The sequence below is a fragment of the Leptidea sinapis genome, chromosome 26, assembly GCF_905404315.1.
Source record: "Leptidea sinapis chromosome 26, ilLepSina1.1, whole genome shotgun sequence".
Lineage (NCBI taxonomy): Eukaryota > Metazoa > Arthropoda > Insecta > Lepidoptera > Pieridae > Leptidea > Leptidea sinapis.
In genome coordinates, this window is record NC_066290.1 from 4,787,842 (window position 1) to 4,814,108 (window position 26,267).

Below are 26,267 nucleotides of genomic sequence, written 5' to 3' on the forward strand. Positions count from 1 at the left end.
TTGGACGGCAGGTGATCTTCTGGTGTACCTAACATACAGTATGGAAACAGCTAATAAGAAATAAATGTAGGTACATACTTGTCAGCATATTAGCTGACTTTATACCAAAAATTAACGAAATCCGTGCAGTGGCAATTGGTGGTATTCAAAGGCAAGGTCATCGTCCGGCGTAGGGAAGGACATCTTCTATCGATAGTTAACTTTCTTTAAAGGGAGTTGTAATCGATAAATAATAAGCTGTTTAAGTCTATTTTGAAATTGTTCTGTAATGATTATTGTAAAAATACTACACCTACCTAGGTATTTATAACTAAAGCGGCAATTTTTATTTTTATAAATTATGAAGTAGTTTAGAGATAATGATCGTGAATAAGGAAGAACTAAACAATAACAATTTGTTACTTATTTGTAATTTGAAAGCAACCTACCAAAAATCGTACCAACTTACTTTTTTTATGAAAATAAGGGACGAGACACTAACTGCTTCACGGCAGAAATAGGCGCCGTTGTGGTATCCATAATCTAGCCGGCATCCTGTGCAAAGAAGCCTCCCACTTGTTCGCTGCTCAGGAAATCACTCAGAAAACAGTGGTTTCGTAAGTATTGAACTTACAAAAATAAACTATTTTTTTGACAAAGCATATCCATTCATTAATTTATTAATTGTGAAAAATATTAAAACATTTGAATAACACAAAACTATTAGTTTTTAATGCCTTGTTTAGATTGTTGGTTAGTAATTGTAAATAAAGTATCGATAAACTACAATTGTGGGGTATTTACGTCTTTATTTTTTTTTCGCCATTTTATTTAAGTATTTGTAATTTGTTATTCATTTTAACGCGAGAGAGATGTCTGGAGTGTCCAAGCTAGTGCTTTACGCAGCCCGCAATTTTTTCAAGTTTTTGTTGAAAAAGTTAAAGTTGTATTTATTAATTTAACTTTCTTAAATTTCAAGTGAAATGTTTCAATAAATTTTCATTTCTTCGCTAATTATGTTATTGTTCAGAACTTGTTAACGAGAAGAGAAGTAACAGCTAATTCGCCGCCGTGAGCTACGTTTTCGCTCCTCGGGGTCAAAGTACATAGTCTAAACAGACTGTTTTCTTTTTTTTTAATTCAATTTTAATAATTAGTTTCTTTGAAAATTTCTTTTTTATAATTTAGGGATTTTAATTTAATTATTAATTTTACTATACTTCTGTGGTCCAGTATGACTTGTGTTTTCATTTATTTCATATAAGCTGTTTCCATGCTGTATACTATCGCAAGCAAAGGGGAAGGCCTGGCAATTAGCCTGAATAATATAGCGAAGGCCTTTGATCGTGTATGGCACAAGGCGCTTCTTTCAAAACTTCCATCATTTGGGCTTCTTGAGTATGCAAGCTTATGCAAGTGGACCTCCTGGGAGATTCCTCACTGGGCGCAGCATACAGGTCGTTGTCGACGGTTATTGCTCGAATCCCAAGCGCGTGAACGCTGGAATACCCCAAGGCTGTGTGCTATCTCCCACTCTGTTTTTTCTGCATATCAATGATATGCCGTATACACGGACCATGCAGGCCTGTCTCGGGAAACCGTTGACCAGTGCCGGGAGAAACTGGTGTCTTCTATGGAGTCCTCTGTTGAGAAGGACGCGGAATAGGGTGAATTGAACCTTATCCAATTTTACCCCTAGAGTTTTTACCAGTAAAAAAAAGATATGTATGTGTTTGTGCAAGTCACACACGGTAGAAGTGAAACTTCTGAAAAGTATTGAAAAAATAAACAGTTGCTTCATGTAAACTGTATATTTATAAATACATAAAAGAATTATGATTATTGAAAATAATTCAAATTTCATACTTTTTAATGAGTACTTTTAATCAGGCTACGAGAGAATGAGGTGAATATAGAGTATCAGGATAAATGTAAGATTTACTTTTTGTAACCAAACTCAAAAATTATTTAATATTTTAATGTAAACAATTATATTACTTAAATTACAAGTTCTTCAGCTTTACAAACCTCATATAAGTCGCTTGAGGTATATATTTTTGCACATCCATCTCGTGTGCTTGCTAATTTGTTGTACTCAAACTTTTCTACTATTCACAGTTAACAAGTCGATGCAACCCATGCATTTTAAATGGTGACATAGAGATCTCACAACAAAACCAGCTATGTATGTAACAAACTATTTGCTATAGGTATATATTCTCAAGCTTGGTTATGATCTAGTAAACGAGACATTATGCCTTAATTTTCTTCTAAGTTATCTATTAAATACCGTCACTTTCATTTTCATTTGCATCATCAGTCCGTAAAGATAGAGCAGTTGTATTAATATTATGCAGTGAAAAAGAACACATCAAAATGCTGACGTTTTCTAGTGTCTCGTGTTCTTGTTCATTAGCACAGTTTTCTGATTTCAACATTTTTAGTTCCATGTGGCACATCAATATCCTTTAGATGCCTTTTAGTTGTTTGGCATTAGGGTGTTCATTAAAGCACGCATACGTATACCTCCAAAAATCATTTTGCAGGGCGGCCATCTTGGATTTCAAAAATGATCCCAAATTCGTTCTCTGCACCCTCGATAACCTCGGATACGATATCCATATTGTAAAAAACGTAATTTTGCGCGGCGGCCATCTTGGATTTAATAATGATCCCAAATTCGTTCTATGCAGCCTCGAGAACCTCGGATACGATATGCATATTGATTAAATCATAATTTAGCGCGGCGGCCATCTTTGATTTAAAAAATGATCTCAAATTCGTCACCCTCTAAAAACTCTGCACCCTCGAGAACCTCGGATAGGATATCCATATTGTTGAAATCATAATTTGGCGCGTCGGCGAATTTAAAAAAAGATAGCAAATAAATAAATATGAATAAAAAAAAGAATAAAATAATTGTTTTATTAATGAAAGTTGGCAACGGCGCCTCTATCGTCTCGCTTTTTCGTTTCATCGAATTTCAAATCACAACGATTCTTAAAAAGTTTCAATTCAATAAAATAATACATTTATATTTAAATAAATTAATATAAAATATTAATAATATATTATATAAATCATTTTTCGTACTTTAAAATCAACGATACGAAAAGATACGACAAACGTTGGTATTGTATCTACCAAATTCACCTATCAACACTATCATATTCACAACAAAAACAAAAATTGTAACGATTTGCTATAAAATTTCTCTCATGCGTCGATAAAGAAGTTTCACTAATTCAAAAACCCCTTTAGCGTATCACCGCTCTTCAACCACACTTCGCTTAAAGCCTCGCCTACTATCGGAATACTGGGTCTGGAAATCTCGAACGATTGCCAATTCAACGGTCATCTGGAGAGCAAAGCCAAATTAGCTTCGAAGAAGCTGGGTGTCATATATAAAGCACGGCAATACTTCAAGCCGGCCCATATTCTGGTGCTCTACAAAACGCATTTCTGGCCACATAATTTGGAGTATTGCTGTCATCTCTAGAGCTGTTTCACCTGATTCCTGCCGCCGAATTCGACCTTCGCACGACACGCCACAAATTAGGATAACAACCCCACCATCTGGATGTGTGGTCGTCCTCAATGGCGGATTTATCAATCCACATAAATAATCTGATAGATAATTAACAACTGAAGTTAATCTACCAACCATAGTTAGCCAAAATTTAGTTTATTTTTTACCTCCTGAGAAAGTTAGAAAGATATAAAAATATTAATTAGTTTGATTTCTGAACGACGGTGGGGCATCAAAGGAAAAACAAAAATTGTTGTTTTTATTTGATTCCGATCATTTTCGTATTTATCCACCTTTTAAACCTTCTCTGGACTTTCACAAATTATTCAAGACCAAAATTAGCCAAAGCTGGTCCAGCCGTTCCCGAGTTTTAGCGAGACTAACGAACAGCAATTCATTTTTATATATATAGATAATATATGCAATCCATACTGTATAAACTATGCAGCTATTAAATGGTATTTCGTAAAAAATCGTGGTTTCATAAAACTACACAATTGCCATTTATACAATTGCCACCTAAAACAAATCAATCATCAAAAGTTAATAAATAACCCAAAATTTTCTCGTTGTATCGTAATCGTTCATTCTCAGTTTCGTCGGATAAAGAAAACTCCTTTATTATTTTATTATAATATATTAAAAAAGAAAGCGTTCCGTAAAACCACTAACCTCTATGAATATACCACGTAAAAGTACACGTCAGATCGTTGTGCCTATTCTTCAGCCAAGAAAGCTATGCCTTGTTAACCAACCATATAACATAAAAGGATGTTGATTTAGGTAGAATCATCGACATTGTCAATTGTCAATTAAATACGAAAGACTAGGCAGTACTAGACGGTATGGTGTCTATAGAATATAGCCTCCCCTTAATAGGCGAATAAAAAAAACTGTCAATTGTCAAATGCATGCCTGAAATTTGAATAAATATTGAAAAATATTTTTGTCCCCGGTGCGGCCTCCGGGTTCCAGAATATTTTTGTGTTGTGTCCTCTAGCAAATACGGGGCCCATCTACTACTCAATATTATAATTATTCTATGTGTCATAGTTACAATAACAGCACGAAATGTCTGCTGATAAACATCCATATATAAAGGTGAGGGCTGTATATTATTATAAAAATATATTTTTTGTTATTAATCTCGCCACAATTAACAAGTTATCTTGTTACAGCCACCACCAATTTTTGATGACCTAAATGAGGCTGTAAAAGAATACTTGCTGAAGCCGGAACGTCTTTCTATCCACCAGTGGGAGAGATCTCAAAATCACTGGCAGAGAATACCAGACATTGATTCACTCTTTCAAATAAATGAGGATGGACTAAGCCTTGATACTACACTCGATGTAAGTATACCTGGCCCTATCTCATCCAAACACCAAATAAAAATTATGTTTGTTTTACCAATTCACCTAAAATTTTGTATTACCATTGCCACTATCAAATAATTAAAACCAAAACAGTGAATGTAATTAAAATATTTCTTTTACAAAAGTATTTTAAACACCATACCTAGTGTTATAATTCATTTGTTCAACAGTTCCAGTTTTTCTTGGACACTGAATTAATTTTCCCTTTTTAGGTTGTAAGAGATCCTGTTACAGGACAAATAGTTGGTATAGAAGAAATAGCCATATCAGTAGAAGATGATGAAGACAGTTTATCTATGTCAAGGGCACCTTTACCACCAAGTTTAGCAACAAGAGGCACAATCACACAGAATCCATTCCTTCCTGCTGGGTTTGAAGAAGAATTACAGAAAATATTGGATGATGATGCCAGGGCTACTGAAATTTATATAGACCTAAATAATGAAGAATTAGGAAAGTTTTTGGGCGAAGGTACTACTTGTATACAACATGTTTATATTGAAATCTCATAATATTACAGTTGAAAAGTCCAAGAAACATGTGATCTAAAATGCATAGTAAGGGTTTAAAAAATGTTTCTTTATGTACATTGTGTCTTAATTGTAACCATTAATCAGTATGCTTAGTCCTAATCTTAGCGACATTGCCAAACTTACAGTTACAAAATTAATCAAAAGGACATAATAATCAATGATAGTGATATAGTGACTTAACTTTCCTTGATAAATAGGTAAGTACAATCATTCATAATAAAAGGCATAATGGCATGTCCCTACATTTTAATTTCACAAGAAAATTAAAAGAGATTGGCACTAAAATGAGAGAACTAATATAGTGCAATGCATAGCAATTTAGATCTTGTATGGCATTGCAAAAAAGTTGTAGAACAAAAGTTGTTAGCCTTGTTGTACCTGAGGTGCCCTTAAAAGGTATGTTAGTTACCAAGACCCCTTTCAATATGATGTTTGATGAACACCCTTCTTTTTCTTTATTTGCACAAATGATAGTGCTTATAAAATAACCATTGGCTATGGTTCATAAATCTTAGAATACTAATTATTCATCTGCTTTACTGTTGATAACCTGCTCAACTTTAATAATAATTGCATATTATGCAAATTGAATTGAGATTTCTTTCAAATCTGAACTGATGGATAGTATATATTACATCTTTTTTTCAGAGCTTCTGACAACAGCCCCTGGTTGTAAAGAAAGTGTTTTGTTTGCGGAAGATGGCTTTACACTTCTCAGTCATGCTGGTGATATAGAAGAAGAAAGTAGTAAAGATAATGAGAAAAAAGTGGACAATCAGGAACTTGTGGACATTAATTTGGAGGAAGTTATTGATACGAATGCACATTTAGTTGGTATTTATACTTGATTTTCACTATTCATTTGTCTATACAATTTTAATCATTTTTCTATATAAACTACTGTTTTTAAATTATTCCCAGAAATGTGTAATTTGATTGGGAAATTGACAACACTTTCACACATGTACAACCAAACTATTGGATGAGCATCATTGTCCGATGTTTCTGTGATGTGATACAGACACCAATCAGGTGCTTGAAAGGTTTCAAAAAGACCCGCAATGCTCTGTTGTAGTCTTGTTTGTGCTCGAAATTTATCACAACCCCACCTTGAGCATAATGCCTATCTCTCTGAGACTAAGGTCCGTATTCGAGGTGTTTAATATGTATTAAGTATGTGATGAAGTGTACTTTGTCACTGTCTTCATAACTTTACACCACAGAGAGAGAGAGACTTTAAATAAAGAGTGTGGATTCAATTTGTGAAGGTTTTTGATTTTTTTCCAGAGCAGTATGAGAATAATGATTATTTTAGAAAGTTTTATGTTGTCTTGATTCAGTGCACTACAGAGTAAAAAAATAATTTTTACTGACAGTTATTTAATGAGAAGGCAATCCCATTGTAGTGTTTCACGAAAATATACTTTAAAGTTATCTTTCAGGACAAATACAACCACTGTAATGTGCCTTTTTTTAATTAATTAATTATTATATGAGTTTGCCCAGGGCAACATGTAGTCTTAAACTGCATCACAGAGCCCAATAACGAAAATATGGCCATTATAATATATTAAAAAAGCAATATTAAAAAATACAAATACTTTAGATAATTTAGATTCATTTTAACAAATTTGCATTACCACTATTTTAATAGAAACATAAGAAATATATTTATTTTATGTTAATACAGGTGACTATTATTAAATATACAGAATAAATTGAACCCATTTATTTTTAAAACATTATAAGTAATTAAATTTAATTAAGAGAGTGCATTCAATTTTGCGTACCCTGTCACCAATTTATCGAAAAAGCATGCGAGGACTTATAATCCTATAGGTATCTGAATACGAACATGAACTATAAAACTTAATTGTAGAATATGACAGGAGGAGGCAGTGAGGATGTCTATGAGAGGTGATATCTCTAGCTCCGACACACTTCTGCTGCAACCGTTGACGAACTAGAGTGTTACTCTGCCTAAGTTTGTTCGATTATTAATTTGTCCTTGTATCATTCATTACTCTTAGAAGCTTAGCGTTTTAAATTAGTTTTGTAACATATTATCTATTTAATTATACACTAAATTATTAAGATGTTTAGTTTAGGAATTTTTTATGGCGGTATCCATTTTGATCTTATTATTCCCTGTATCTTGAACGTTGTTGGCGAGGCAGACTTGCACTTAACCAATTTTTAATCGTTTATTTTATTAGGTCTCTGGCAGGATGATGATGAAGAACCAAAGGAGAAAGCACCACAACCTACTCAAGCAAAGCAACTTGATGAAGAGGAAGATGAAAACTTCCTTGAGAGCACAATTATCAAACCGCCAGTGGAGTTGCCAGAGATACCCGTATTGAATATTACAAGCTCGACAGTCAGAATGGGTGTTACATCGACGGAATGGGCAGAAACAATAGATGTCTCGCAACCGGTGCCTGAGTTTAAAGATAAAATAAGAGATTTGGCACATTCCTATCCATTTGAATTGGATAATTTTCAAAAACAGGTATTATTAATATTTTATATTATATAATTAAAATGTAACACTGCTGTAATGTTTTAGCTTTAAGATCTTTATGAGGAGAAAAGAAATAGATATTTATTTGGCCTTTAAGATAGTTGTACGCCCGTAATACTGACAAACAGTATCCAAGTCAAAAATAACACAATCACCGAGAGCATAAAACATTGATCATGTTGACCATGCCATGATTGGAGTTGTATTTTTAACAAGAAATTGGGACGAGACCATTAATACGTTTACCTAATGGTAACTGATACGCCCTGGCCATATCAATGCAGTGTAACTAGGCTGTTTGATTTCCGCCACTAAGGCAAAATGTTGATTCTAATATCGGCATACTCTGCGTCGATATATCGAGCGACGTTCAGTTCCGTGGTCACTTGGATGTGGGTTTTTTGTACAACTTTTACCGCATTTATCACGAGGAGTGCTCAGAGGAGCTGTTCGGGTTGATTCCAGCGGCCGAATCCCACGACCGGACATTACGTCGAAATGTTAAATACCAACCGCATCACGTTTATTCTACAACCGCACGTTTTGCATGGAATTTCTTTCCACGTACAGCCACATTGTGAAATCAATTACCGGGTGCTGTCATCCCGAATTGATACGGCATAGGGTCCTTCAAGATGAGCACCTTAAACGTCGGCAACACATCTCTTGACACTTGTGGTTACGGATGTCCATGGCCGGTTTTCTCACCACTCCCCGTGAGCCTCTTGCCTTTTTTGCTTTCTCTTATATTTAAAACAATTACTAAGGTGTTACACAAACAAGCGTACACCTCTAATCTCATTCAAACCCGCAAAATTAAGTATTCAGCGCGCCTAAAGTAGTTTTCGCTTTTAAAAAATGGGTTTCAGGTAAATCCACAATATGTAAGAATTCTAACGAATTTAGTAAAATAGTTGTTATTTACAAATAATAGGCAAATGTGTATAAGTGGAATTCTATTATTGTTTTATTTTATTAAGTAAAGGAACCGATCTTTGATTTTAAACATAAGTCTATTGACTTTTTTTTGGGGAAGTTAATAAACTTAAAGGGTTAGTTATCCGTAGAGTTATCAAAATTGTCAGCGAATTATTTTTCCATCTAGCACCTTCTCACCGTATACAATAATTAACTATTTATTTTTATAATGTTAATTTAATTGAATTTGAATTAATTTTTGTTATTTAATAATTAATTGCTAAAGCCATCGTTGCAAGATTTTTTCAAAATTGTTCTTTCTACAAACGTAGAATAGCACGAGGAATAAATAATTTTAAGGATTTTTGCTTTGTTAGGCCGAAGAAGTATAACTTCTTGCGTGCGCACATAAGTAACACACACTTTTTATTCACTTGCAATAATTCTTTATATTTGAGGCAATTCTAAAACTAGAAGAAGGTCATCACGTGTTCGTAGCGGCGCACACGTCCGCGGGCAAGACAGTGGTCGCAGAGTACGCCATCGCCATGTCGAGGAGGAACTGTACCAGGTGTGTGTGTGTGTCACGGTTTATATAGGAATATCATACGACTATCGGCTATATTTATATCTTATCCTTGGTAAAAATAATAAAATCTAATTTGTAATCGAAATTTAATTTATGCCAGAAGTGAGGGATATCACAATATTAACATCTATAGTTTATGGTAACGTGCCACGCCACCACGCCCGTGCCATGCAGAACTGAATCAAAACGGTTCTTTTGTGTAAGGAACTGAACAGTTCATGACATCAGTCAGTGCCGGAAGAAATGAATCTTCTTTTGAGAAGGTTGCGTAATGGTCTAAAGTTAACCTTTTTCATTTTAAACCCCCAATAAATTCAATTTTGCGTGTTAAACACACAAAAACCATTTGTTATGTCACCGCTCTTCAACAGCACTTTGCTTAATGGCTCGCCAAGTATGAGAATGGGTACCGGGTTCGAAATCGCAAGTGCCGCTATGCTCTTGTGATTCGACTTAATATTAGGTGACCATACGGCTCATGTGTCTTCCACTTCAATATAAGAAGCAAGTTTCATAATGTGCAATGATTTTCAGGTAGCAACAATATTTGTGATAGGTTGTTATTTGTTCCAGAGCTATTTACACGTCCCCAATCAAAGCGCTGTCCAACCAGAAGTACAACGACTTCAACAAGATGTTCGGCGAGGTGGGCCTGCTCACCGGCGACCTGGTCATCAACGCGACGGCCTCGTGCCTGGTCATGACCACCGAGATCCTGCGCTCCATGCTGTACTGCGGCTCCGACGTCACGCGCGATCTCGAGTTCGTCATCTTCGACGAAGTGCATTACATTAACAATGCCGAGGTCGGGCCGCCTGATGATAACTATATATATACCGTAGATCATGTACCCGACTATTTAGACTATGACTGCTCTGAAAACGACGAAAAATATTGAGCTTTATGGGCGCGCATTACGAACACAAAATATCGTACAAAATAATCGCGAGTGTGCGACGTAGCGACTCACACACACTAAAGTAATGAACCTGGCCTGTTTTCATCGGTCGTCTAGCAACAAGATGCTCTATCTAGATGTATAAATTATCTTAAATATATACTTATTAATTTAAATGTTCGCTTATTCAAAATGTAATATTCATAATATACGGATTAGCCAAAGCAGAAAAACACAAACATATTAAAAGTCTGCTTTCTGATAATTGTGTCGTGTGAGCAATCCGATAATTGCATCTGACTTCTTACAAAAATTAACTTAAAATTTTCATAGTAGGTATGACTAGTTGCATTGGCTAACAGTCTTATATTATTTTAGAGGAATTTAGATGGAGTCTAGATGTGAAAAAATTTTCTCCCTAAAAGAGGTTCGTACATTGTCAAAGGTTTCCGAGCTAAAATTACGGGACCTGACTATTTTCGCTTATCTAAGTTCAATCGTATATAAAAAACGTTACTATGCCATTTGATGAGTAGGTTTTACTCTCCATATTTTTCTTATACCGGGCGCCTTATATGGAAATCGATTCTTAAGCAGTAAACTCCAAATATGTACTTATACCTGTATCAACGGGCTCTATAAAGATTGACCAACGAACTCTCGGAATAATCATAAATGGAGTTTTTTTTATTACAGTAAGAAACAAAACGAGCAGATGGTCCACCTGATGCTAAGTGATATCGTCTCCTATAGTGTTACAATCATATAACCCGCGTTGAATCGCATCACAAAGCGACTTGAGGCATACCGGAATACGATCCAGCTCCAATTATGTCGCAGTGTGCTGATCGTTTTAAGAATTCAAAAACGTTTACTAGACGGTCATCTGCTCGTTGCTGTTTCTATTATTCCCATAAATATAATAAAATCGTAAGAGTGCAGTTTTTGTACGTTAATTATTTTTTCCAAAAAAAAAAAAAACAGCTAAAACAGTTTATAAATGTTGTACTTCTGTAACCTAGGCATAAACATACATTATTCATATCATCCTAATTCTATTGATACACGTAAAAATATACACATTGACAAGCCGCTGCTCGCGCGCTCTAATCGCGCCTATCTATGGCATAACCGCGGCGGGGGGAACTCGCCGATTACGAAAGATTAATGTAGTTCTTATGACAATAAGGGACGAGCTGAAGTTGATGGTAATTGATACGCCATGCCTATTACAATACACCGCTCAGGATTATATAAAACCGAAAAATTCTGAGCGGCAACACAATTGCCCTCGTCACCTTGAGACAGATGTTATGTCTCACGTATTTCGGTTAAGTTAATTGAAGTAATACTCCGAGACATACGCGGGTAAAGTCGCGGGTGCCCAACCATAGTATAATGTAGGTTCTATATAATGTTCCGGAAATGATAAATTAGTTATAACATAATAATTACAGCGCGGGTACGTGTGGGAGGAAGTGTTAATACTCCTGCCGGCACATGTCACCATAGTGATGTTGAGTGCCACAGTTCCCAACACTCTACAGTTCGCGGACTGGGTGGGCAGGACCAAGAGACGAAAGGTGTATGTCGTGTCGACTGCCAAACGACCCGTGCCTCTGTGCCATTATTTATATACAGGTTTGTTCATTTTGATTTTGGTTGATTGTTGACGCACATCCATTCACATCTGGTACGATAATTTAAAGTATAAAGGTATCTAGTTAATATTAAAACATCTCATTAAGCAGATTAGTAGCAAATTCATGTGTAACTAATTTCATGTACGTGACACACCTATATAGTACCGATACGCAATACAACGAACCGGTACGACCACAGGCGAGGCGGGCAGGAGGGGGCCGCAGCTCTCCACACCTCATCCTTGCTCCGTCTTGTGGCTGAGTTGACCCACCAGTTGTATTTAATTCCAAGAATTTTAAAAATAACAATTTGTTTAGATTTGAAAGAGCGACATCTCAGTTAAATTTCCTAATTTGCAATTATTGGGTTCGAGCAGGTTATCAACTGTAAAGTAGATCCACTAGATGAAGCCACAACCTGAGGTTTGAACAAGACATACTAGATAGATAGGCTCAGTTAGAAGAGCGCTCGGACAGAACCAGAGGGGCCGCGGGTTCGAGTCTGGCATCGTTCATAAATTTTTGGTTACAAATTCAATTTAAGTGAGGGATATCACTTTAAATGAATAATTTTTGGATAATAAATTGTTTAGTTGTATTTATTTGACATCTGACACTAGTACTGAGATCCGCTATTTTGCTGTACAAATCGGAGATTGGTGGTAGTACTGCACCGCTCGAAAACATTTAGTTCTCTGCTTATAAAAATGATAATTTTCAGGCTCTGGAGGGAAATCGAAACATGAAAGATTTCTGGTGGTGGATCAAGAGGGCAACTTCCAATTGAGAGGTTATAACGAGGCCGTCGCTGCGAAGAAGGCAAGAGAGAATGATTATAAAAAAAACTTCGGACCAAAAGGTACGCTATATTGGTATGAGTTATTATGACATCCGAGATTACTATAGTGATCTATATCCTGCTTACGACACTTGAATAACACAATAATTGAATATATAAATATATTTATACATGGTTTGATTTGTGAGAGACTGGTGCTTGAAATAGGTAATACCTGTTTTACAAGTCACCGGGCACACAAAACACATGGTTATAATAATAATAACATGTGGGATGTTGATTCAACAATAATTGTCCCAATAGTCGTTTCCGTTAACGGTCGGTAATAACTGGATAAAGGGTCAGTTACAGAAAGCACCTGTTTTGGGAACGGCACGCATCGTGCGGAAGTTCCTCAGTCAGTCGCCCTAACCACCGGCGGAATTGTCGTGAACTAACGCCGGCGGGACTCTATTTTTTATATTTATATTTGTAATATTGTTTTTTATAAATATGTTATATACATAAATGTAGAAAATAAGATGAAATTATAATAAAGAGAATAAAAATAATAAATTTATTTATTTCAGGCAGCATTGCCCATATATTGTTAGTATTAACTTATTCTAGGATTAGTAAAATTACAAGGATTTATTTTTAGATTTAAGAATAATATTCCATTTTCTATTAATAATGACGAGAAAGAATTCAATAATTAAAATATTAATATAATGAAACTTAATTTGATAAATAAAGCACCTAATTGGCGTGCATGATAGTGTGAGTGGTGGGTATGTGTGTGTGTGGCAGTAAATGACGCCGCTGTGGTTCCACCTAGCCGATTTATTGTTGTTAATGTTTTGTTTAGTTAAATAATATTAATAGATTAATTTATATAGATACTATAGTACCAAACAAAAGTCCCTGAATACCGACAGAAGTGTAAATTCGAACAATTACGTGTGTATTTTTTGAATTGCAATAATATATTTTACTGTGCGGGAAATATTTTTGGTAACGTTGACATTGTGGCGAGTTGAATTGTTTCTTCCTACTTCACTAAATGTCAACATTATTGCGTATCTATGTACGTACATAGACAATATATGTTCATACTTAAACATTGGTTCATTGTTCTTTTCTCATCTCAATAAATGACCAACGCAGTTTAATTAGTTTTCACTTCAATAATCTTACTGCAATATTAATTTCCAAACTCACTCTACATCAGTATTAGTAAAGTATATTCTTCATACTTTCGTATTTGTGGTATTGTCTTGATACTGACTCTATCCAACTTTTAGCTGTCATGTTGGCATCCGAAGCCTAACTTTTTGATATAATAATTATATGGAAGTTAGTAACCAGCAACCAGTATACAGTATATATTTAAATGAAATATGTAATACAAAATTATATGAACGACTGATTGTTGTAGGTGGTAAACAGTTCGCCAATCCTAAAGCCGAGCAAACGATGTGGGTGGCGCTAATTGATCATCTCCGCTCCAGTGATAAACTGCCTGTTGTCGCTTTCACATTGTCACGGAACAGGTGGGTTACAAGTTGACAGCTCGTGAATAGTGGCTGTGAAGACCACTGTCGGCTGAGCTACCGCGGTCCAGTAGACTTGGTACTTGTGGACTGATGTAGCTGCACCGCTGGAGACACTTAGCCCGGTCCTTGTTTGTAGTTCAACTAATTCAAGCGGTTTTCCTGCTCTTCACAATTCAGAGCGAGAACGAAGGGCCCTCGCTGTTAGAGGAAACATGCTTGCACGACGATTCGCTAAATGCAGTAGGGATGTAAAGACTACCCTATTCAAAGCTTACTGCTTAGGCATGTACACCTGTCAGCTGTGGGTAACATTTACACACAAAGCATTTAGAAGAATAAGGGTCCAGTATAATGATACATACAGGGCCTTTATGAATCTTCCGATATGCTGCAGCGCATCAGGCATGTTCGTGGAGGGTGGGGTCCCTGACTTCTTCGCTGTAATAAGAACAAGAATCGCGACATTTTGGAGTCGATTGCGCAGCTCAAAAAATAAAATCCTCACGGCTATATCTGACGATATCAGGAGCCCTATATATAAACGATGGATATCTGTTCACATGGAGAATAACAAAAAATAAATTGGACATGTAATTAATATTATGAATTTTTATATTTTTATATTTTGGACACCACACCCTTATACAGTGATGGTTTTCTAGTTTTTAAGTTTACTTTTAATTATAATAAATAATTAATGTTAACTATGGGACGTAATTGGCCTGAAATAAAAGAATTATTATTATTATTATTTTGCGGCTTATTTTTTTGAGTTCACTTGGTATCAAGCGCGTGCGCGGACCTTTAAGGAAGGAGCGCATGGCGAAGAACTGGTTTCGTCCTTGTAAATGGCGCGTTGCATCCTGCTGGGGGAGAGAGAGAGAGAGAGAGAGCGTGAAAGCAGAAGGGCAAGGAAAGAAAGATAGTGGCATTAACAGTGTCGAAATAAAGGCAGCATATAGAAAACCCGCATCGCGTATGATTTTCGTTAGGTAATTATTAAAGTGCAGTTCTTTTTCATCTTTTGATCGTTAATGATTTAAAGCCGCGCGCAGTGTCTATCAACGTGTACCTCTGACACGAGCAGCAAACCTTCTGCGTGCTTTTAGTATTATCAAACGTAAGCCAAAGCGAACAAACCCACCCTCAACGTCTTGCATCTGTGAGCGGTGGTTTATTTCCTGAACTAATTATTGATAAAACATTCACAGTGTATTTCAAGTCTTCTCTGCTTTGGCTAATAGAGATTCCTCAAGTTCCTCTAAATTCAGTATGATGTGTCTTGGTAAGCGCTACTTTCTTTTTTGGTATGGGAGAGGTGGAAAACGCGTAAGGGTCAATCGTTGTAAGTGATCACCGCTGCACACTGTTTTGTAAACCTACCATCTTAGGTGGCTGTGTCCATGATATTCCATTATCATGTAACATGTATATTCGTTTAGTCAATTGTAAATTCATTCCATAGTTTGGTTGCTCGTGGATGAAAATTCCTTCAAAACCGTACTGTAAAAGAACAGCGCACATTTTTTTTTAGTGATTTGATTTAGTGGCAGGGATCAGTTCAATTAGGTTTTCGTGATAAATGCAGTAGAAGAACTATGCCGCTAAGACAAAGTTGATTAGTTGTGTCCATTCGGGATTACATTATTCGGACGGCAGCTTATTTTCGAATTTTGTTTAGGGAATAAAAAGTGTAACTTAAGTATTTTTCAGGTGTGACCATAACGCAGAGAATTTAATGTCGGTCGACCTCACGACGGCTAAAGAAAAGGGACACATACGTAGCTTCTTCACGAGATGCTTACAGCGACTCAAGGAACCAGACAGAAGATTACCACAGGTATGACAGTCACATGACACTTGCAGTATATAAGGTCACGGGATAAAGGGCGCACTGCGATACCTAGGTGGGGGAGAGGGCGTCCATCTTGGTCCAACATGTTCTGAGGATGCCCCGTGTAGAGACGAAAAATGTTTCGAATTGATGAAAGACAAATGTTGGCGGAATTTACGCTCAATATTATTTGAATCATTCGATCAATGGACTTTCATAAAATAACACCTCAATCAATAGATATTGAGCTATCTAATTGTTTCCGAGTGTGATGTGATCAGGTTACAATTTGGCTCTCATATTGTCTCTGTTCTGCCAAATTTGTTTATTCTTTATCAATAAAAGGGAGAATAATCTTTCGGGTAAGTTAGTGTAAGTGATCACCTGCTCGGTCCCCAAGTGTCTGTTGATAACAAATGCCTAATAAATGGCGATCGCTAACCACACCACCAGATACCACATTAGGACCTCAAATCTTACATTAATCCACCGTAGCCGGTATTCATTGTGGACGCTCATTACCTAACCAATCAGCGTTCAGTATTCTGTGCCCGCTCACCTCACTTGGTTAAATAATTATTTGCATTACGAATATATAGGTATTAAATGTCGAATGTCGAGACTGGGTTATAGTACGATGCTAAGATCCACACCATCCATTGACAATCACGTCCTCTCTTACCAGCTTGACTTTTTTACATTTTTAACCAGTGGGAGGCTCCTTTGTACAGGATGCTGGCTAGATTATAGGGACCACAACGGCGCCTATTTCTGCCGTGTAATGTCTAAGCATAATGGTGAAATTACTGGGCAAATGAGACTTAACATCTTATGTCTCAAGGTGACGAGCGCAATTGTAGTGCCACTCACAATATTTCGGTTTTTATATAATTCTGAGCGGCACTGCATTGTAATGAACGGGCGCGGGGTACTTTTTTTAGAGATTCAATACATCCATATTATAACTATGACTTCAGGTCATCAGACTGCAGCGCGTCCTAGAGAACGGTATCGGCGTCCACCACAGCGGGATACTGCCGCTCTTGAAAGAAATTGTCGAGATGTTGTTTCAGTCTGGATTCGTACGTATTGTATTTGACAAACTTCATTGTGACCTACATTTACTTTTATACCGACTTAATGAAAAACGAAACATTTTTTTCTTAAGTCTATGTAACATATACACTTATTTTTTTATTTGAAAGAGTATAATAATAATTTCTGATTAGTCCTGTGATAGAATGAAATGAGATCTGATCCGATTAAGTTGGTGTAAGAGTAAATAGTAGTATATTGGTATAGTTAAGTTGTTCGGACTCATCTTCCGGCGCGAGAGTTGTCCAGAGGGCGAGGAAGGTCGCCCGTGCGGTGGACCGACCAGTTGTCTGGCGCGGATGGTCCATTGCTCCAATGCTCGTGAGGCGAGTCATATGGTGATGACCACGACCGCAAGCCTGAAGGTTTTGAGCTTTTAACTGATCTTAATAAAGATAATATAATAATAACTATGAGTTTAATACCGCATTTATCACGGGGAGTGTTCCGAAGAGCTGTTTAACCTGATTCCTGCCGCCGAATTCCACCTTCGCACAACACGCCACAAGTTAGGTTATCATCCCCACCATCTGGATGTGTGGCGGTCCTCCACAGTGCGGTTTTCAAGGAGCTTTCTTCCACGTACTACAAAGCTGTGGAATGAGCTTCCTTGTGCGGTGTTTCCGGGACAATACAACATGGGTACCTTCAAAAAAAGCGTGTACACCTTCCTTAAAGGCCGGCAACGCTCCTATGATTCCTCTGGTGTTGCAAGAGATTGTGGGCGGCGGTGATCACTTAACACCAGGTGACCCGTACGCTCGTTTGTCCTCCTATTCCATAAAAAAAAATTTGAATGAAGAGCGACATTTCAATGAAACGTGTTATATAAGTTGTTTCATTAAATGAACACTTTTCTCGTTGCTTTTTAATAGCTTTGTCAATCGAACTTTACGTCAACACAATAAGATTAATTTTGCATTAATAAATGTTGATATAGAAATAATAACTTGGTATTTAAAAAACATGAATGGAAATGGTTATATATCGATGATATTATACGAACACTTGTACTTTAAAATAATTTTTAATATTTCTCGCATGATGTGCACAGAAGCGGCCGGCCCAAAGTTGTGATCAGATAACGACCGGCGTTCCATCTGTACTGATATAATAAAGAGGTTGTGATTATGAACACACTGTTACCAATCAAAGCCATGTTATTTGTGAGCTTCACAATATATTAATAATTTTATATACAGCCGAGTGAAAACGAATCTGACGAACGCTGCCTCAGCGATGAGAGATTGTTTTGTATATAATATGCATGTGGCATTAGATCACAAACTAAAACTAAAACAGTTACAGTGGTAAATGTGGATGAAGTCGCGGGCAACAACTATAGTAAGGTTAACAAGACGAGTTAAAGAATGTAAACAATGTTCAAAATATTTTCATCGATATCTTTGAATATTAAAAAGAACTGTTAGTTTTCAAAGGTCGTCTAGAGTTGTCACGTTGTGACGTCATCATTAAAATCAACAACTTCTCACAATTATAGCAAAAATCAACAAGAAAACTAACAGTTACGGATTAATGCCACAAAACTCAAAGTAAATACGGAAACGAAAAAGATGTATCACTGGGTACGTAATAAAAACAGGAGTGTACTTGTTCACAAAATGGCGGATATAATGTTAACAACTGCGGTACTCACTACTTACTGTACCATGAAACAATCACTCGCTATCCATATGTTACTCAGTCAAAGCGTTTTCGCACTACGTTCGATCAGAGCTCGATCCATACCCGTGAAAACATGGTCCGAAGTAGTCGTAGAACTATTTCTATGGTTGTCATCCGATTTCTTTCCGTCAACCGTAAATCTCCATTAGGAGAATATTATTGATGGACCGAAGTGTGTATCATTTGTATGAACGCTCGCGCATGCCTCCGAACCGAATCCGAGATTCCGAGCTGTGTTCGAGCACAGAGGCAGCGGAGTGGTGATTGTAAGAAGCCCTTTTTAAACGTCGGTACACCAAGAGAGGGTGCACTAGTAGATAACGTTGCCAGACTTTGACGCCGATTGAAAGGAGTCATGATCAACGATTTAAATCACTTATTGATCGTGTAAAACTATCACCTCACCATTACAATTACATTATTCATCAATGATATAAGTATTAATCGCAGGTCAAGATCCTGTTCGCCACGGAGACGTTTGCCATGGGCGTCAACATGCCGGCGAGGACCGTCATCTTCGATGACATCAGCAAGTTCGACGGACTGCAGTCGCGCAGTTTGATGCCCGCCGAGTACATACAGATGGCGGGTCGAGCGGGCCGGAGAGGTATCTGGCATCACTATATATAACATGCGACACCTGGCCACACACAGACGGCAACTTAACAAGCAGGTCACAACTGAATTTATTGTACGAACTATTAAATATAATTTGGCAAACGAATCAGCTTCGACAAGAACAATACTACAATGTACAGGGAACAAATATTGGAACTTAAAAGAGATTTTCAAAAGTAATATGCCACTAAATATAAAAATCAAACTCTTTAATTCAACTCTCCTACCGTCCTAACCTACACTTTCCCACACTTGAAAATACACAACTAATATAAAAAATTAAATAACTACCTGCCAAACGGGTATAGACCGCAGTATGCACAATTAGGACAATACAAAATTAAGAAGCTTATCAAAGGCTACTGACTCTCTGAATTATGCTCAAAACATAAAATGGAAGTGGCACCACCAGTGGCCACATAATACGCCTACAAGACCAAACATGGGCAGCAAGGGAGACTTCATGGAATGGTGGACCCAAAGACAAATGCTCCAAAGGGAGACTGAAATGAGATGGGAGGGTGAAATAGCTAAACTCGCCGGCCAACACTGGTGTTATGTGTTAGTGTGCGTGAATTGCTCAAAATAGAGGTTAGTTCTAAACTCAATTTTGTTCGACGTTTTCACAGCTGTCATTGTCTATCTAGTATGTAAGTATAAATGATGTAAGGTATTTATCATCGTTTCGTCTAAACCCGAACTTTTGAGGATGGTCGAGAAGTTCGACAAGACTGCACGGGCCCCTGTTACAAACAAGGCTGAAAAAGAGCCAAACTAACCCGACACTATACTGAAGATAGTGTCATGTATAAAAGCTGTTTTCTAGGGTTATTACGAATCGTTAAGTGCGCAGGTTCAACGACTTCCAGCCTCCCGAACAAGCCGAATTCCGAAAAGCCTTTGACACCATAGACCACATTGGAAGATGTCTTTAAGCTTCTGTACTAGAACGGGCTGGGCATATATATACCAACGGCGTATACATCACTCACCTTCGATTCGCAGACGATAACGTAATAGAGACCATGGAATACTTAAGCCTTATGCTCGATGGCCTCAATACAGCTTCCCAAGGAGTAGGTCTCATAATGAACATGGACAAGACGAAGATCATGTCTAATAGTATTTTCTTTCATTAACGCGAGTGTTGTTACACATTTAAATAAAACACTTTTAAAGGATTAAAACGCGTGTAATTGTAACGGTTGCGTAAAAGTTACATTTTTATTTTAATTAACCCGACGTTTTAAAAATGTAACTTTAACGTAAACATCTAATGTAAAACCGTTACAATTACACGCGTTTTAATCCTTTAAAAGTGTTTTATTTAAATCATGTCTAATGCCCATGTCGCACCTACTCCTGTAACAGTTGGGAACTGTACTCTCGAAATTGTTGACGTAGTACGAGTACGTCTACCTTGGATAAATAATCCGGTTGGGCAGTTCCAGTATCGGAAAAGAGGTCAGTCGTGGAATTAAACTCCGATGAGCAGCGTTCCGGAAGCTCCGTAAAATATTCTCGTCGAAAATATCACAGTGTCTGAAGACGAGGGTTTTTGACCAATGTGTGTTGCCATTGATGACATACGGTACACAGACGTGGTCGCTAACTATGGGTCTTATGAGAAAGCTCATTGTCGCTCAACGGGTAATGCAGAGGGCTATGCTCGTAGTTTCCATACGAGATAGAATCAGAAATGGGGAGATCCGTAGGAGAACTAAAGTCACCGACATAGCCCAGTTGATTGCGAAAGTGAAGTGGCAGTGGGCACGGCACAAAGCTCGACGAACAGATGGCCGTTTGGGCAGTAAAGTCCTCGAATGGTGACCACCTACCGGAAGACGTAGTGTTAGTAAGCCCCCCACAAGATGGATCGACGAGCTGGTCAAGATCGCCGGAATAGGTTGGATGAAGGCAGCGCAAAGAAGAGCTAAGTAGGTACCATGTGAAAAAAGTTAAATACATGAAAATAAATTTAACGTATACGTTGAACCTTATGAACTTCACAAGATTTTTTTATAGTTGAAGAAATTCTGAATAATATTTTATGAGTGCAATAACAACAGTGCTTAACTGTCGTTTGATACCAACCGGTCATATACGATACAGCGTAGCTGAGGAGTATTCACAAAATTTAAAAAAAATATGCAGTAATATTTAAACTGAAACATACGCTGTACAATTGAATAACACTAACTAACTATTGTTCAATGATAGTCAACAATGATACTTAGTTATTTAGAATAGATTAGGTCTATCGTAGTTCTAATAGTTTCTAAAGTAAGTAGGTACACTAAATTAAATATTTTTAAGCGCAATAACTTGCCAACAAACTGGTAAAGTTATCAAGTCATGTTAACTCATAACTTATAAAATTTAAAGAAATAAAAAACTGCTGTCAAAGTTTCTCTTAAACTATTACAAGCTCGTATATTTTGGTAAATGTCCGCAGGTTTGGACGACACTGGCACAGTTATAATACTGTGCAAAGAAGGAGTACCGGACCAGGTCACACTGAAGGGAATGATGCTGGGCATACCGCAGAAGCTGTCGTCACAGTTCAGACTCACCTACGCGATGATCCTTAGCTTATTGCGGTGAGTTACAACTTGAGTGAAATCTATTTTGAAATGTTAAACCTTCGTGAGGCACTCGTGACACTCGTATGTGTCGTGTTGGAGCTACTGAAGTAACTTAGGTGACATTCACTGCCGCACAGTGCCTACTTTTTCGTTTCTAGTAATGACTTCGGGATTGTGAGACGTTCTAGAAAAGAGCATACTCCCACCTTAAAGGCCGACAATGCATCTCTTGACACCTGTTGTTACGGATGTAATTGGTTTCATTAGTGGTGGTTCATTCTGGTTTGTTATTTAATAATTATGTGGTGGTGGTTTGTTATCAATTAATTTTGATTCTATTCTAATGCTGGTCCGTGTGAAATCGGCTCACATCTTAAGGGAGTGCGATCAGTCACAAGTATAAATTGTGTTTATTTTATGAATGTAGAACAAACAAATACTTGTATTTCTTATTAATCTCGCCGCCATGTAATGTCCACTGTAAAGAGAAAAAGAGACGTGTAAGTAGCTGGACTATCATTTAGTAAGCATTACAATCTGCCCGTGACACTTTGATGTGAGTGGACACACAGGGCGGTACTGCCATACCACCTCGAACACATCGCCTCACGCCAAAGAGTATAAGAATATATAGGGAAAAGAGAGCCCTCTCTACTGCATTATGAGCTGTCTATTTGAAAACTAGCGCCATCTGGAGATTGTCCCCGAAAATAACTATATATAAGCTCGAAATTATAAAATTCAATTTTGTTGTGACGCAATTAAATAACTAACTCTACCTTTTAATGTAGGTATTGCAATTTTTTAACATGTTGAAATTGCGCGTAGAGTTAGTTATTTAATTTTGTCCCAACATAGAACATAAAGGATAGATTTAGTAGTGTAAATATGCAAAATGAACACGAGAGCTACATACATGCGCAAACGCTAGAAGTAGCCGCCATTTTATGACCAGTGGGCAGTGAGTAGTGACACAACTAAAGAAAAGTTGAAAGGTTTCAAAGGGAGTGACAGCTGACAAACTTTCATTTTTGGGCCAACTAACAGATGGCACTACAGTCTTCTGGGGATTAGCTACCACGCGTGAGTCGAGTTCGGAAATTCAGTGATCATTTTTTATGGGCTTTGTCTATCGTAGCCTATTGTTATTTTGATTACAGGAGTTTACCTTTCTCTCATTGGTGGTGGATTGTTTTTATTTTGGTAAGATTAAGTACTTAGTCATTAACAATTAACATAGTCAACCCTTTTACATTTTACTAACCGTTTAATAATGGAGATTTCTCCCCCGGAACCTCCGGACCCTCCGGATATCCCCACACTCGCCGGGTCAAAACGGCGTAAACATACAAGCAGCTCAGAAGAAAACGCTGCAAAAAAAACTATAACTGATACGGATCTGGCTTCGGCGTCCATTCAGAATGTATTTTGTGAAGTTTAGTTATTGGTTTTAAACAATATACGGATTTTGATAAAGGTCCATTTATTATCCATGTTTCTCGTATCGAGGAAGACCCTACCTCAGGCCAAACTATAAAGCCCATCAAATTCGGTCAACTACTGCATAGGCATAAAATTCCAAATATTTGCCCTGACGGCATAAAAAAAATCGGTAGGAATAAAATAGCTGTCACATTCAAATCGTCTGGTGATGCAAACAAATTTTTAGATAACCCTGTATTATCTGCCAATAAATATACAGCAACAATCCCAAACTTCAACATAACCAAGATGGGTGGACTTATCTATGAACGAGTTTGTGGAGTCTGTCAGTCTTCCCACTGGTTGTGGTAAGATTTTAAAGGCTCGCAGATTTAACAGAAAGGTCATTGAGGAAGGTAAAGTTACTTGGTTACCTACTCAAACAATTGTAATAACTTTCCATGGTCAAGTGCTTCCTGAAAAAATATTCCTCTTCCATAATTCCCTCCCTGTTGAAACCTACCTTTTCCCTACAATCCAATGCCTTAACTGCTGCCGATTTGGTCACATCAAAACTGTATGCAGATCTAACCCAAGATGTTACAAATGTACTCAAGCTCATGCTGGTAGCTCATGTGATACAACTGAAAAGGATGCTATCTGTATTAACTGTTCAGGACAACACTTTGCCACAAACAAGGAATGCCCTGAACTGGGCAGACAAAAAACAATTAAAATTATTATGTCCCAAGAGAACATTTCCTATGAGGAGGCCTCAAATCGTTGCCCAAAGGTGATGAGGCCATACTCAGAAATTCTTCGTAACCCCTCTGTATCCCATAACTACTCCTCAGCACACATGAGCCAGACACCCACTCCTTCTCCCACAGTCAGCTATAAGAAAACTGTATTTTCTTCTCCACGTTCCAAACCCTTATTGAGTAAACCTTATGATCGAGCTGCTCACCAAGCTATCATTGCTGATGTACCTTCAGCCTTCCCAAATGGCTCTGCCCTAAACCACCAAGTTTCTTCTTCTTCATCAACACAGGATGATAACCTCTTGGAGGCCCTCCTGTCAATCTTACTCTCTTTGATTACCAAGAACAATCTTAGCCTACCGTCCAACGTTGCCCATCAACTATCACAAATCTTATCTATTGGTAAAATTCATGGCCCCAGTGTCCATTCTTCAATGGAACACCAGAAGCCTACGTCCTAAAAAACCCAGCCTTATACACCTAATTAATAAATATCTTCCTTCTGCCATCGCCATCTCTGAGACATGGCTGGTCCCTGGAACTCACTTCAGGGTCCCCGGCTATATGTGCCTTAGGGATGATAGAGCAGAAAGTGTTGGTGCGGGTTGCGCCTTATTTATAAGACGCACCCTTCCCTTTTCCCCAATTATCCTTCCTAATCCCCATCCTGGTATAAACATTGTTGCAGCAAAGGTAATGAACTTCTCCTTAGTATCAATCTATGTGCCCCATCCGCAATCAACTATGATTGCAGATATTCTCCTTTTGTTATCGTCTATTCCCCCTCCTATTATTATTATGGGAGACTTTAATGCCCATCATCCCTCATGGGGTTCAAGTCACACTGACTATTTTGCCCTTTCCCTGTTGGATGTATTTGATGAAATCAATCTCTGCATTATCAATGATGGCTCTCCAACCCGAAGGGTTTCTCCTTCTCAAAATCCCAAAAGTGCAGTTGATCTCACCTTATGTTCTCCGTGTCTGGCTCCTCTCCTTTCTTGGAACATCTTACATAATTCCCATGGTAGTGACCATTTTCCTATAATAATTTCTATCCCTGACAAAGTAATTCCACCCCAAAATTTTTCCCCATCTCTTAAATATAGATTAATAGAAGCAAATTGGCCTAAATATTCTTCTTGTCTTGATAAAAAAATTGCTGAGTTTCCAGTCACTAACCATTTTAATGCAGTAGATAATTATAATAAATTAGCTAATGCCATGATTACATGTGCTGACAACAACTTCCCTTTAAAAAAACCTGTTTCAAATAAGATTTCAACTCCTTGGTGGGACTCTGAGTGCACTGCTGCTGCTAAAGAAAGGAAATTAGCTGAATTAAATTACAATAGAAACATGTCCATGTCAAACTTTACTTATTATAAAAAAGTGGCGGCGAAGGCTACCCATTTATTCAGAAAAAAGAAAAAACAAGGTTGGATTAATTTTTGCCAGAATTTAAAACCAAGCACTCCATCCTCAACTGTCTGGAAACAAATTAAAAAATTTAGAGGTTCATTTTGTGATCAGGTGTGTGATTTTAACGTGGATCCTTCTGTATGGCTTGATTCCTTTTCAGATAGGATGTCCCCCCCTTCAGTTCCAAATATGGACTATTTTCCATCCCCCCCAATCCCTCTTGCCTCAACTCACAGTTTAGAGTCCCCCTTCTCATTCTCTGAACTTCTTCTTGCTCTGGATGGCCTAGTTGACTCTGCTCCTGGGGCAGATGGAATCCCATACTCTTTCATTAAAAATTCATCATCTACAACCAAGGAATATTACCTTAGCATACTCAATAACCTTTTTGATCTTGGTTCCATCCCTCCACCTTGGAAAAATCAGGTAATTATTCCATTACTTAAACCTGGTCAGAATCCATCTGAAGCTACCAGCTATAGGCCAATTGCCCTCTCTTCTGCTCTTGCAAAAGTTTCTGA

General features: G+C 37.4%; 2 protein-coding genes across 2 annotated transcripts in view; one reads left to right on the forward strand and one right to left on the reverse strand.

Annotated features, from left to right (window-relative positions):
- Positions 1-4,317, reverse strand: part of LOC126972410 (senecionine N-oxygenase-like) — a 57,168-nt gene extending 52,851 nt beyond the window's left edge. The window contains exon 1 of the mRNA XM_050819127.1: positions 4,181-4,317. The gene's annotated coding sequence lies outside the window, so the exon portion shown is untranslated. The remainder of the gene's footprint in view (positions 1-4,180) is intronic.
- LOC126972592 (uncharacterized) overlaps positions 4,276-26,267 on the forward strand; it is an 81,572-nt gene continuing 59,580 nt past the window's right edge. Inside the window, exons 1-6 of the mRNA XM_050819447.1 lie at positions 4,276-4,609; positions 4,687-4,860; positions 5,097-5,355; positions 6,066-6,251; positions 7,634-7,929; positions 10,022-10,177. Coding sequence (XP_050675404.1) covers positions 4,580-4,609; positions 4,687-4,860; positions 5,097-5,355; positions 6,066-6,251; positions 7,634-7,929; positions 10,022-10,177 — 1,101 coding nt within the window. The 5' untranslated portion in view covers positions 4,276-4,579. The remainder of the gene's footprint in view (positions 4,610-4,686; positions 4,861-5,096; positions 5,356-6,065; positions 6,252-7,633; positions 7,930-10,021; positions 10,178-26,267) is intronic.